Genomic DNA, 13,660 nt, shown 5'->3' on the forward strand with positions numbered 1-13,660 from the left:
GTATGTGTAGGCAGAGGATCCATGAATGTAGGCAATTGTTTCAAAGAGGCCTCTAAACTTAAATCCACAGTTTTGCATAGAAAATGCTCATGTATATACAACTTCTGCACTTGAAAAACTGCAGTTGCAAAAAGTGTGAAGATGCAGTTTTAGAGGCTGGGATGAGGCCCTTTGAAACTTGGCCCTAGGGTAAGTATCTTTAGAATGGCAAGTTAATATCTCAAAGAATGACGTTCAGGAAACCTGCATAACTGGCCAAGTTCGGTGCTCATATTTCAGTGGGATTGCACAAGGTAATCGGGTTCTAACTCTACAGGGACCAGAAGTAGATGAAATATATCCCAAAGGCAGACCACATGGCTGAAGTTTAGCCCTCCTGTAGTTGATACTCAGGATTACAGTTGGAATAGCAACTCCTGCTCCACCACCTGCCAGCTATTTCAGGATACCTGACCACTGGGTTGGAATAAATTGACACTGGCCCATCTTCAGGGCTTCCTTCCAAAGCAGCCTAGCGCAGACTGATTTTTGCCTTGCTCCTGACTACAGACAAAAGGAATGTGTGGGGAGTTCTTTTTGTCCTCCCCCTTCCCTTGCCACATGCATAGTGGACTTAAATACGAGATTATATAAACGCTCACTTTTTCAGGTTTATAGTAATAAGAAATGTCCAATCACAACATTATTACATCAGGATTTAGGGAACCATCTGAGGTGTGAACATCCAATGTTTTAAAACAAACAAAAAAATGTGCAGATTACTAATGTATCTATTCCAGCTGAACTGTTTGCTATATGTTTGGGTACATCCAGGTCGTAGAAGGGCTTCAGTGGGATTACAGTCAGTTCTTTAGAGATACTCTTTGTTAACACAAGGTATTTATCTTCAAATGGAATGGTGCAAAGGGGGTTGGTATGGGACATCTAGGAAAAATACTCTGGGGTGGAGGGGGTATTCAAGGATATTCTGGTTATTTCTTCTGGGATTCTGTCATTATTTGAACTGACTGCATAGAGGCTTGCTGGGTTTTTTTGAATGCTGAGAACAGAGATCCTTTCTGAGGCAGTTCAGGAAACCTGTAGAACCTGTTGCTTTGCTCCAGGCCACAAATGTGATAAAAAGGTTTTTTGGGTGTGAGCCTTTTGTCATGCTGGTGTTTGCCTTTCTCTCTTGCAGCCAGTGGTTCAGTGTGCTGAGTCAGGTCAATGCTTCCACAGAACAGGAGATCCAGGAGATGCATGATGAGCAGGCAAACCCACAGAATGCTGTGGTGAGTCAAAATTTAAAGGCAGATTAAGCAGCATATATTTTTAGAAAATAAAGTGCCTGATTGTGACAGGGGCTGACCACCTCTGACAATCAGGCACAAATTTCCTTGTGTATGTTACCAACATATCTGTGGTAGTGGCTAGAGGGTCCCATTGTGCTAGTCACTTTGCACTCACACATAATGAGAAGATGGATCCTGCCCCAGGGAGTTAAAGCCCATATCTAGAGGTTAACATTTCTTTTATTATTCTAAATTTCCTTTTTACTATTTATAGTCTCTTGATTTTATTTTATTTTATTTATTTATTTTTTTTGCATTTCACTGTCCTTGAGCAAAGAAAATTATTAGTTGGTTTCACTTTTTTTCTAGTCTGTTTCCCGATCAAATTTTCGTGCTCCAAAACAGTAGGGCAGTACTTGGGGTTAAAGTACAGGAAAGGCATACTTGTTTGATTAAATTAAAAAATACAACTATTTGTTAATTTAAAAAAATATGGGAACATTTCTGTTGGTTATTTTTACAGAACATATATCTGGGGGGCAGATATAACTCATTCAGTTTAGATAGTGCTAACAAGGAAACAAAGGAAATTAAAAATCTAGATTTCTGTTTGATGTTGGCTTCCCAAAGTTCTATACTGTGTGGTGGTAAGTTCTTGAGGGTATTGTAAATTAGGTCAAAATTGCAACTGAGTTGCAAAACTTAGAAAAATAGAAGTTGTTTTTGAACTTGCTTTGCAGTGAATGTAACTAAAGCTGATCTGTTATTAGATCTGTTTATCTGAAACCCTTTTTCCCTTTCCCCTAAATTTTAATGGTTAGAAGAAACTGGCACCTAGATCTATATAGTTTTGCATAACCAAAGAATGCAAAGTAATTCCCAGTTTTGCTTATACCTAGAAGTAATAGATTTAATAATATATTCTAGTGATATTAAAATGTCTTTTTTGGTTGGGTTTTTGTTGCACAGGGCACACTGGATGTTGGACTGATTGATTCTGTGTGTGCTTCTGACAACCCAGATAGGTAAGTTCCACTGACATTTTTGGCTGGGGTGGATGTTTCCTCTTTCAACATTTGACATTTTTTACACTGATCTCCATATTTTGCACATGAAACTATTTCACTGCCTTTCCTTTTTGATCGTGCCAAAATTGAGATTTTTCCAACATAATGTATGAAGTGGGTGGAGAAGGATCTGCATCAGTTCTAGTGTGGGTTCTGCTGACTTGCCTGGCACAAAGCTCTCTCTTGTTTGGGTCAACATGTGCATCAATCAGCTGTCTTGTTTCTCAAGAGGCCTGAAAGTAGGAGAGGAACAATAATGACTTTTTATTTATACAAACTGCTTTTAAAGAACAAGGCTTCTTGTTTTAAATTACTGTAAAAAGTAGGATTTTTATCTACCCTTACCAGGAAAACGCCTTTGCATTTTGTTATGGATCTCTTGCATTTCCCTTTTCCTTGGAGGTTATGTTCTACTAAGAAAATTATTTGGATGACACATACAGATAGAGCAGAATGTTTTTGGAAAACATTGATTGACATGTTAGAAATGATTTATTGCAACCCCAGAACTCTAGCCAGGATGTACTTCACTTCGAATAACAGTGCATAACAGAGGAGGAAAAAACTGACATTATTTTGGAACATAGGGCTAGGTTCACTAAGAAATTTAAGCATGGCTAACTTTTGTCACCTAGAAAACCACAGAAATTCATAAGGCCAGAGTTCAGCGCCTAGGCTCCCTAGAATGGGATTCACAAAAGCCAGCATGCTAAGAGGTTCTTCACCTAAACTAGCCAATAGGAGATGTCAACCTATGGGATGTGCACTAAGCCCCATCCCTCTCTTGGAGATAGGTGCCTAAGTCTTGGCTGCAGGGAGGAACTTCCCTCTACTTGGGATTCTCCGCTGCAAACCTCTCAGGCTTAGGTGCCTGTGCCAATTTGGGCGGGGGGAGAGGGAGCAACAGCAGCAGGAGGAGGCAGAGAAGCACTCATAATTTTGAGCCCAATGGCTAGGTTACTCATCTGGAATGTAGGAGAACCCTGGCTCAAGTCCCTCATCTGCCTGAGTGAGAGAAGGGATTTGGCCAAGAATCTGCTACCCCTCAGCTGAGTGCCTTTAACCACTGGGTGATGGGATATTCTGATCTGAGGCTCCCTCGGTCTCTTTTATTGAAGCTGTTGCACTATGGCAGGGGTGGCCATAATTTACTGATGTACACTGCCAAAGAGACACGGTAATATATCAGTAGCCTCCATCAGCCCTCCCGCTACCCACAGCACCTCTTGCCCACTGGCAGCCCCACCGATCAGCACCTCTCCCTCCCTCCCGCCCACCGCGATCAGCTGTTTCTCAGTGTACAGGAGGCTCTGGGTTGGAGTGGGGAGGAGCAAAGGTGCAGCAGGCTCAGGGGAATGAGGCAGGAAGGGGTGGTAGCCTTGGGGTAAGGGGTGGAGTGGGGGGCAGGGCCTGGGGTTGAGCAGTGGAAAGTTGGCACCTGTAGCTCCAGCCCCGGTGTCAGCACCTATGCAAGGAGCCACATATTAACTTCTGAAGAGCTGCAGGTTGGTCACCCCTGCACTATGGCCAAATAATGAATCATTGGGCAGGAGAGAGAGCAAGCATGAGAATGACTCTGTAGTTGGTGATTAGAGTCCTGCTTTTCCAGTAATGTTTTTAATTATCCTAAGCATTTGGCTAAAAGTTATGAAGAAGGTTGTCCTGCCCCCAAACATTTTGTGTAGGTTTTCTCCAGAGGGGCCCACACTGGTAAGCGAGCTCTGAGCACACTTATTGGATCAGGCCCTGCAGGCAAGTTATGCAGAGGAAAACCTGTCTTCCCTAGATTTGTGCATTGCTTTGGGGTATAGATATCCAGACACCTGGCATGGGGCTGCAGTGCACATGCTCAGAGACAGCAACATAGGTACCTAGGGAACTTCAACTGCAAAAAATTAGGCCCCGCGTGAGCTTATGTGCCTACTGATTTGGGGGCAGCTGAGCAGGGCTTTGTGAATCCCAGTCAGGCCTGATTCTGGGATTTAGACACTTAAAGTAGCAGTTATATGCCTAAGTCCTTTTGTGAATCTAGCCCATACTAGCTTGGGCCTAAACAACACTGCAGTGTTATCAGGTCAAAAATGCAAATGATAACAGTTCCTTTCTATCTCCTCATTTACAAATATGCATGGAGCAGCTGTTCTGAAATTATTAACCCCACCACAACCTACAAAGATCTGAACATTCCCAGTTACCTTAGTTGTGAACTGAAGCTTTATAAACAAGACTATGCAAGAAAGCAAAAGCCTGAAAATGCGATAGTAGTTAGGTTAAAAAAGTGTTGCTAAGGACACGTCTGGTGTTCATGTCAGCATCCCTGTGGGACCCATCTTAAAAAGAAAAAACTTCTCATCCTCTCACTTGCTGTGTTAAGAATCACACAGAAATACAATTTTTACATCCCCTAGAAATCAATGATCATAAAAGGAAAAGAATTATTAGGTTATATAGTATCAGGGGGTAGCCATGTTAGTCTATATTCACAAAAACAACAAGGAGTCCGGTGGCACTAACATTTATTTGAGTATAAGCCTTCGTGGGTAAAAACCTCACTTCTTCAGATGCATGGAGTGAAAGTTACAGATGCAGACATAAATATATTGACACATGAAGAGAAAGGAGTTACCTCACAAGTGGAGAACCAGTGCTGACAGGGCCAATTCGATCAGGGTGGATGTAGTCCACTCCCAACAATAGATGAGGAGGTGTCAATTCCAGGAGAGGCAAAGCGGCTTCTGTAATGAGCCAGCCACTCCCAGTCCCTACTCAAGCCCAAATTAATGGTGTTAAATTTGCAAATGAATTTCAGTTCTGCTGTTTCTCTTTGAAGTCTGTTTCTGAAGTTTATTTTGTTCAAGTATAGCTACTTTCAAATCTGTTATAGAATGTCCAGAAAGATTGAAGTGTTCTCCCACTGGCTTTTGTGTGTTACCATTCCTGATGTCCGATTTGTGTCCATTTATTCTTTTACATAGGGACTGTCCAGTTTGGCCAATGTACATGGCAGAGGGGCATTGCTGGCACATGATGGCATATATAACATTAGTAGACATGCAGGTCAATTCTGTTGCCAGTACAGATTGTTCCTTTCAGTACCAGTGTTGAGTGCTTTATCTAATTCAGTTTCAAGGGCCAGATTTAAAAAAATAAAATAAAAAATAAAAAAACTTCAATTTAGCAGGTGCAAGACACAGAACATATACATCTGCCTGATGTGGGTGATAGGACACTTGTGTTGTCTAATTAGATAGCTGATGGCTATACTCATAATTGCAGGTTCAAAAGAAAGAGGCTGGGTTGAGATCCCTTTGAACATTTACTCATAAATATTCTAGAATAGCCTTCCACCACTTTGCTAAGTAGATCTTTTGATGTTATTGATCACCTGCCTGATTGATTGTCCTGCCTTGCCTTTTGCAATTTATTCCTGGGGGAATTCTGCTCCAAAAATTAAAAAATTCTGCACACAATATTTTAAAATTCTGGAAAATTCTGCATATTTTATTTGTCAAAATAACACAATATAATCATGCCATTTTTAATTATTTGGGGAACTTATTTCAAAATACCTGTCAGCAAGTATCTCTAACAATACAGACAACAAAAAAGATTCAGGAAATGTTTTTTGACAAATAGATTTCTTAGTAGGCATATTAATACAGAACTTTGAGTAATAATTCATTTAAACTACAATACAGAAATGTATTTCCCACACCGCTCAGAAGCAGTGCAAACATTTAAGGGAATCATGGGTAACGGAGGAGCTCAGAGAATGGGAAGTAATTACTGGGAAGGAGCCTGGGAGTGAACCTGGAGGTTTGTTGCGTAGGGGTGGGAAAAGTATGGACTGGGGGTTTTTTGGGGTGGAGGGGAGAGAGGGATTGTTAGGGAGTTGGGGAGCCTCCCCCTGCAGACCCCTGCTGACCCCTAGCCTCTCCCATTTAGTCAGGCACCCCGTCCCCATGTGTCTCTGCACCCCCACTCAGCCATACCCATCTCCATGTGGTCCTGCACCCCCTCCCATTCAGCCCCGGCTCAGTGCTGTCACACCACTCACTCCTGTGCCTCTGTCCCAGTCTGTCCCTCCCAATAGCCCTTCTGAACCCTGTCTGTGAACCACCAGCAACCCCATCCATCCCCCCCATATCCTGTGCCTCCTCCCCGGCCTCTGCCTCCTCCCCTCTGCAGCTGGCTGCACTGGTCTGTGAGCTGGCTGCTGTCTCTTTTGGTGCCACAGCAGCTCCTGGTGAGGGAAAGGTGTAATTGAAGCGCCTCTCTAGCAGAATGTATTATCTATGGGGGACATGAATTCTGTGCATGCACAGTGGTGCAGAATTCCCCCAGGGGTAGCAATTGTGTCCTCCCTTGGTTCTCTTCCCACCTCTTTGACCTTATCTTCAGCCACTCTTTTGGATGTCTGTCCTCTCCAGCTTTCCAGAAGGGTTGTTTCACCGGGCTCTATCCTACACCCTCTTTTCTTCATGCTCTCAACCCTCATCTACTCATCTGGTTTCAACTTCCATCCAATCCCACCTCTCCACCTGTCTCTGATAATGGTTCACCATCAGGTTAAATGTAACATACCCAAAACTTTGAACTGCTGCTCATTCCTCCTGAACTCTCTCTACTCTCATTTTTGTTGCTGTTGAGTTTATACCCTAGGGACCAATTTTGACACAGCCCCAGCCCTTTCAACACATCCAGACAGTGGTCAGATCTTGCCACTTCTTTCTACATAATATTTCCCTGTCTACACAAAGCTAAAACTAGTCTAGGCCCTTCATTCTCTCCCATTTTGACTTCTGTAACCTCCTTTGCACTGGCCTTCCTGATACCCGTGTTATCCCCCCTCCAGTCAATGTAAAGCAGTTGCCTGCAGTCACCCTGATTACTTGTAGGTTCTCTCTCTTTTCCTTGCCCTTCATCTGTCTTTTGATTTGCACACAGTTTGTTGCAGGGATTATCTTCCTTTGTTTTTGGAAAGTGCCCATTACATCAGGGTGAAAGCCTAGTAGCTATTTTTTGCTGCTCTTCTCTGAATTGTCTCTAAATAATTTTGCCATTCAAATGCCCAGAACTGAGTGCAGTATTCCTAATGTCTTCTCACTAGAACTGCAAAGTGAAAGTCTGTCATCTTCCTTCTTGATACTGATGATCTGCTTATGTATCCCAAAATGGCCTGGGCCCTAATAAAGGCTTTCTGATATAATTCTTGTGAGCTAGTATCTTGGGGAGAAAAAGGGTCTGAAGAGTTCAAAGCGCATGGCTTGTGAAGACAGAAGAGCACAACAATAGAATCTAATCCATGTAGAGCCACCAAGACAGTCCACTCATGTGATCTTAGGCAAGCAGATCAATTTGCTGGTGCTTCAATGAATCCTGGGGTAGGATTAAATGGAAGCCAGAATCTCATTTAAAAAAAGAGACTCTGCTGCCTTAATTGCACTGTATTAAAAATAAAGGGATCTATGTTCACATGCTGCTTCATTATAAATCTTCATAAATTATAGTTGGTTTTAGCTAAAGTAGCTACTGAAGCAAACACTTTAAATGGAGATGACCATGAACTACAAAGGTAGGATCCAGAGCCAAACTTCTTCAAGGTGGTGGTGGTTTTTTTTGTTGGAGTGGGGAAGGGTCTTATGTTGGGCTGATATAAAGATGGGGCAAAGTCTGGATATAAGTTTTCCCAAAGTTCAGGGCTGCATAGACCCAGTATTTGGTACAAACCTATCTCTCATTTTAAACAGTCTTTTTAAAAGCTTAACATTTTATAGGCCTGTAGAGTTCTTGAAATAAATGGTGCAGAAGTGAGGAACACTTGCCTGAATATAAAATACAAACAAGAGGGAAGTGTTTATGCTTATGGCAAGTGAGGTAAGTCAGTCATTTAGTTGTGGTGCAAACAGTAGTTATATTTACTGTATGGGTTTTTCCATCTTCGTTTTTTTCCATAGACCCAATTCATTTGTGATCATCACTGCTAATCGTGTTCTCCACTGTAATGCTGACACCCCTGAGGAGATGCACCACTGGATAACACTGCTGCAGAGATCAAAGGGAGATACCAGAGTGGAGGGGCAAGAATTCATAGTGAGGGGTAAGAATTAATGGGAAAGCAAACCAGAGGAATCGAATTGTATAGATAAGTGGTTCCCAAACTGTGGTCTGTGGAGCACTTGGTGGTCTGCAGAGAGCTTGCTGGTCACATGCTGCTGACTTTGTTTCCTGCTGCTAACTCAAGGGATACTACTAAAAACACATTCAGACTTTCTTAATATCACTCTTACAAGTAAACAGTTGCTGTAGCTTCCACAAGGATGTTTTGTGATTTTGAATGGATGGGGAAGGGGTCTATGAGTCAGTCTTTTTAGTAAAATGTGGTCCATACCATTAAAGTTTGAGAAGCCCCAATATAGGTAATATGTAGTATTTCAACCTCTCCTTTTCTTGGGAGTTAATTTGACACTGATAACTTAAACAAAAGTTATTTAGAAAGAGGACTTGGCAATACTTAGTGATACTTTTATAAATTGTATTAATCATTTTTTAAAAAAGTCTAAGATGCCAAAAGTTAACCACAGCTTTGCCTAATTCTATGAAAAGCTTTATTTCATGGGGTGTCTATTTAACAGGATGGTTACAGAAAGAAGTAAAAAACAGCCCGAAGATGTCTTCACTAAAGCTGAAGAAGCGCTGGTTTGTCTTAACGCACAACTCTTTGGACTACTACAAGAGCTCAGAGAAGAATGCCCTGAAATTGGGTACCCTAGTCTTGAATAGCCTCTGTTCTGTGGTACCACCTGATGAGAAAATCTTCAAAGAAACAGGTAATTTGTTCATGAGCATTAGGTTTTTCTGTGCACTAAGCTGCACTCCAGCCTACTTGGAAATGCAACATGCATAATAGGAAAATATTTTACATCCACTCTTTGTATTACAGGAATACATATGGGTAAACATAAGGTCAGTGGAGCTTAGGCTTCTAAATCACTGAGATACTTCACAAAATATTTTTCCAATAGAGACATCTGAATTCATTGAGACAAACTGCAGAGGAGATGTGTAAGGTGGTATAATTCATTCTTTCTAACACTCCTAATACTGCTAAATTAGTGTACAGTAGTTTACACATCAAGGATTTGGAAGAAGGCATAAATTAAGGCAGCCTTCACCCTACTTTCTAGCTTCTCAGCATGTAACTTAGAGCAACTTAGACTCTACCAGTGTTAGTGTCTAAGTAGCTCTACAGAAACAGAGTCAGATTTACACCTCCTTCCAAGTCACCTCTAAAAACATTTTCTAAACTCGTTTTCAACTCTGATTCATAAGCTTTCGTGAGCTAGAGCTCACTTCATCAGATGCATTCCTACAGTTCACTGCATCGGATGCATTCACTTATGCTCAGATAAATTTGTTAGTCTCTAAGATGCCACAAGTACTCCTTTTCTTTTTGCGAATACAGACTAACAGGGCTGCTACTCTGAAACTCTGATTCAGTAATTTTCAAATAAGAGGCTCCTTTTTCCTTATTTGAACTGTCCAGTGCAATCTTCACTGTGTACCTACAAAGTGATTTTTGCCATCCAAAGAGTAAATAAGCTTTCTTTAGACTCTCTTTTCTCATGAAAATCCCATATTGGGATGTACGGAAAATAAAGTTTGAATATATACTGCTTCTCATTGGGACTGAATCAGCAGTGTATTTTTAAGGTGCAAGAAAGCTGCACAGATGAGAACACATTTTAGTTTTACAGAATGAGTAGCCTGTGTGTTAATATCCATGTTTACATGAATAATGCAGGCTATTAAAGGATTTCTTCTGTAAGACAATGTTTTCCCAGTATCCTCTTGTACAGCTAGGATGAGACAAGTCTGTCTTTACAATGTCGCTTATGGTCACCTTCCACCTTACCAAGATGATGAAGCCTGTGGAGAGTGCACATGTATGGATCAGGATGGAGTGTTCCATGCTGGCACTGGTTGTCTCGGAGGCTATACCTCCCTAACAGAAATACGGGTGACTGCAGCTTGCTCTATTTTAGGCTACTTAGTTGCAGACTTTGGGTTCCAGAGAAGTTGCCAAGGAGACTCCAGTGGAGCAGTTTATCTGTGCCTGACATGCAGTTTGTGTGTTAGTAAAATGCTGACATCTGTTCTTACATCAGAATGAGTATAACCACTAAACATTTTGTGATTGTTAATTTTACTGTTGTCATAGGCTACTGGAATGTAACTGTGTATGGACGCAAGCACTGCTACCGTCTCTATACAAAATTGCTCAATGAGGCCACCCGCTGGTCAAGTGCCATCCAGAATGTTACTGACACAAAAGTGCCGATTGATACACCAACCCAGCAGCTTATTCAAGATATTAAGGTAAAAATAAGCCTCTGAAGGGGGTGACCGCATATACATTTGGAACCTGTCATGCTCCCTCTGTCATGTGACGTGAAAGGAAATAGAAGCCCAATGACCCAATTTCTAAACAATTAGATGCCCGATATAAACCATCGCAGACACACATACACCATCCAGCAGCCAGAGAAATCTCTCCTTTAACTGTTACAAGAGCAAAAGAACATGGGATATATAGCCTGTGGAGGGGAAAGAGTCAGGAAAAAGCTACCCTATATGTTTGTTTCCCTTGGAAACCAGTGTAACTTTTGCCCTGTTAATTTGTGTAACTTAATGCTGCTTAAAGCAGCATTAACTAATGCACTTTGTGATCCCATTGGAGGGGTTACATGCATGGGCTTTCACCATTTCTCCCTGCGGATCTCTGTTGGTCTCACTTCTGCGGATGATATGGCGGATCTTTGGAAAAGATGAAAACTGCAGGATTCTTCAGAAGGTTTCTAAGGTCCAGGGCTGTCTGGCTACTTTTCACCAGAAAGAGATTAATTAAAAACCTGATCTTTTTGATTGGAAAACACGTTTTGACATTTTGCAAAAATTTTAGAATGGTATGAAAACAAAACCTATGTGAAATGAAAATAAATTTTGAAAGCTCAAAATTCTTCCAAAAATGGATTTTCCATCCTCTGCACAGCTCTTGTGATTAATGCTTGTATTGCACAGACTAAAGTGTGGCTCATTCTGAGCCTTATCTTAGAAGCTGCTGAGCACCCATAACTCCCTTTGATGTCAATGGGAATTGGGAATACCAAGCACCTCTTGTGATCATTACTTATAGTAGTGTGTTTAAGAGAATAGCTGCTTGATCTTGTCTGTCTAACTATGAAAACATCTGGCGAGACATTCTTTAAGTAGGGAAACTGGCAGGACTATGAAGTGTACAGGATTTAGGAGAGTCACCTATAGCATATGCTGCTTTGGGCATCAAAACAAGATGAGAATGCCACTTTGCCATGATACAAGTTTCTACATCTTCAATGTGGAGAAGAATGGCAGGCACTTCTCATATCCGTCTGAAATGATGACTGACCCCCTGAAGAAATAATTCTGCAGGTCAGTTTTTATTGCTGTATCTTTTAGCAACAAGTAATTTTAATAACAAACTTTTTCACATGGTACTGCAGTTGAATAATCTGTTCACACGCATCCATCACTAGATTATCATTCACACTGAACCAGGAATTATACCTTTTTTTTTTTTTAAACCCACCAGGAGAACTGCCTGAACTCTGAGGTTGTTGAACAGATTTATAAGAGAAACCCTATTCTCCGTTACACGCATCATCCACTGCACTCCCCATTACTGCCATTGCCATATGGGGACATCAATCTAAACTGTAAGTTTTTCAGACATGTAAACTCACTCTCTCTTTCCGCCAGGTTACCTACTATACCCTAGGGAGCACAACTTCTGTTTCCCATCAGGGGCTCCATAGAAGCCCTGCCTTGTGAAGGCTGCAACAAAGATTAGTTTAGAGATTTAGAGATAGTAAAGATTTAATCCCATCAACCACCCTGGTCACATCTCCTTCCCTGATTATCACTACACACTTTACTGGCTGCATTCAGAGCCCCTCTCTTACTGAGTGGATGCGGGACTGCAGCTGCCTTAAGCCACTACAACCTCCAGCTTAAAACTGTTACATATTTCATCATTTGTGTGGGGAAAACATGGAATCCAATATACATATATTATTTTTGAGGATATTTAATTTGAAAAGTCATTGATATAGATAGATATTGCAAACTTTGATTTAAAAAAACAGGTGTAATAACCATTCCAGCCAAGTCATGATTTACCTCCAGGTGAGCACCTCATAGACTTTGAACACTGGGACAGAGTCGTTGCATGATTGGTTATGAATTTGATTTCCTTAAGAAGATAAACTTAAATTATTTTGAAACTTTTATTGCCTGTCAAAGAGAGAATCCCACCCCGATCAGGACTGTTCTGTGAAGAAAAGGTGGCAATCATGGGATTAAATCTCAGGCTATCAAATGGCATTTGTGTCAGAGAAGACAAGAGGAAAATCTAAGACCCAAGTTATACCCTGCTGCTCCATGGATTTCCTGGGAGGGGGGAAGGGGACCTGCAAGGGACCCCCACTGAGTCTTGTGCAGTGGCAGAACACAGGAGCTACAGTCCCTTCACTCTTTTAAGCTGGCTGTGCATGAAGGAAGAGTAAGCTACACCCCTTGAAGGGTGTAGCAGTGGGCATGCTCTAGGAAGACCACTGCCTCCTGAGTAGTGGCGCTGGAACACTTAATAGTGGGGGTGCTGAAAGCAGTTTTTACTTTTTATCTCATCCCCTTTACCCCTGTCCACGCCCCATCCCCCGGAGCTGGAGCCGGGAGCAGGGCTGTGTCTCTGGGAGGGGGGGGAACCCTAATAGGGGTAAGGGGGCCAAGGCTGGGGCCACAGGTGGGGGCAGGCATGGAGCCAGGAGTGGAGTCCTGGGCACGGGACCCCAGGTGTGGGGTTGGGAGCGAGGTGCTGGGCACGGGGTTGGGAGCAGGGCCCTGGGTGCAGAGCCCCAGGCACGAGGTCAGTGGCCGGGGAGTGATGGCTGACTGCCGAGACCTGTGCCCTGGGCTGGGGAGTGGAGCCCCGGGCACAGGGCCAGTGGCCGGGGCCCCGCATAAAACCTCAGGGTGCTATGCACCTATGCTCCTGAGGTAAGATTCTTGTCAGAGTTCTCCCTAAGATGATGCAGCTTCACATAGTTCCTAATACTGGGCTATTTAAAGTTTCATTTGAGCCCCAAGTTATTTTCCATAATGACAACACGTAAAGAAAAGTCAGTCACTCACCACTCATAAAATAGACTGCTACCCATCTTGCCAGTGGGATTAAGCCTAACTGTGAATCAAACATAAGGATTACTCAGGGTGCAGGGAGGGGGT

The 13,660-nt window shown here is 42.3% G+C and overlaps 1 protein-coding gene and 1 long non-coding RNA gene across 2 annotated transcripts in view; one reads left to right on the forward strand and one right to left on the reverse strand.

The window, feature by feature from the left end:
• The window catches only part of MYO10 (myosin X), a 281,597-nt gene that overhangs the window by 255,222 nt on the left and 12,715 nt on the right, over window positions 1-13,660 (forward strand). The window contains exons 29-34 of the mRNA XM_073332289.1: window positions 1,178-1,271; window positions 2,241-2,296; window positions 8,296-8,438; window positions 8,974-9,168; window positions 10,560-10,717; window positions 11,970-12,093. Coding sequence (XP_073188390.1) covers window positions 1,178-1,271; window positions 2,241-2,296; window positions 8,296-8,438; window positions 8,974-9,168; window positions 10,560-10,717; window positions 11,970-12,093 — 770 coding nt within the window. The remainder of the gene's footprint in view (window positions 1-1,177; window positions 1,272-2,240; window positions 2,297-8,295; window positions 8,439-8,973; window positions 9,169-10,559; window positions 10,718-11,969; window positions 12,094-13,660) is intronic.
• The window catches only part of LOC140907099 (uncharacterized), a 174,998-nt gene that overhangs the window by 107,566 nt on the left and 53,772 nt on the right, over window positions 1-13,660 (reverse strand). The window lies entirely within an intron of this gene.

The sequence above is a fragment of the Lepidochelys kempii genome, chromosome 2 (genome assembly GCF_965140265.1).
Source record: "Lepidochelys kempii isolate rLepKem1 chromosome 2, rLepKem1.hap2, whole genome shotgun sequence".
NCBI classification, from domain to species: Eukaryota; Metazoa; Chordata; order Testudines; family Cheloniidae; genus Lepidochelys; species Lepidochelys kempii.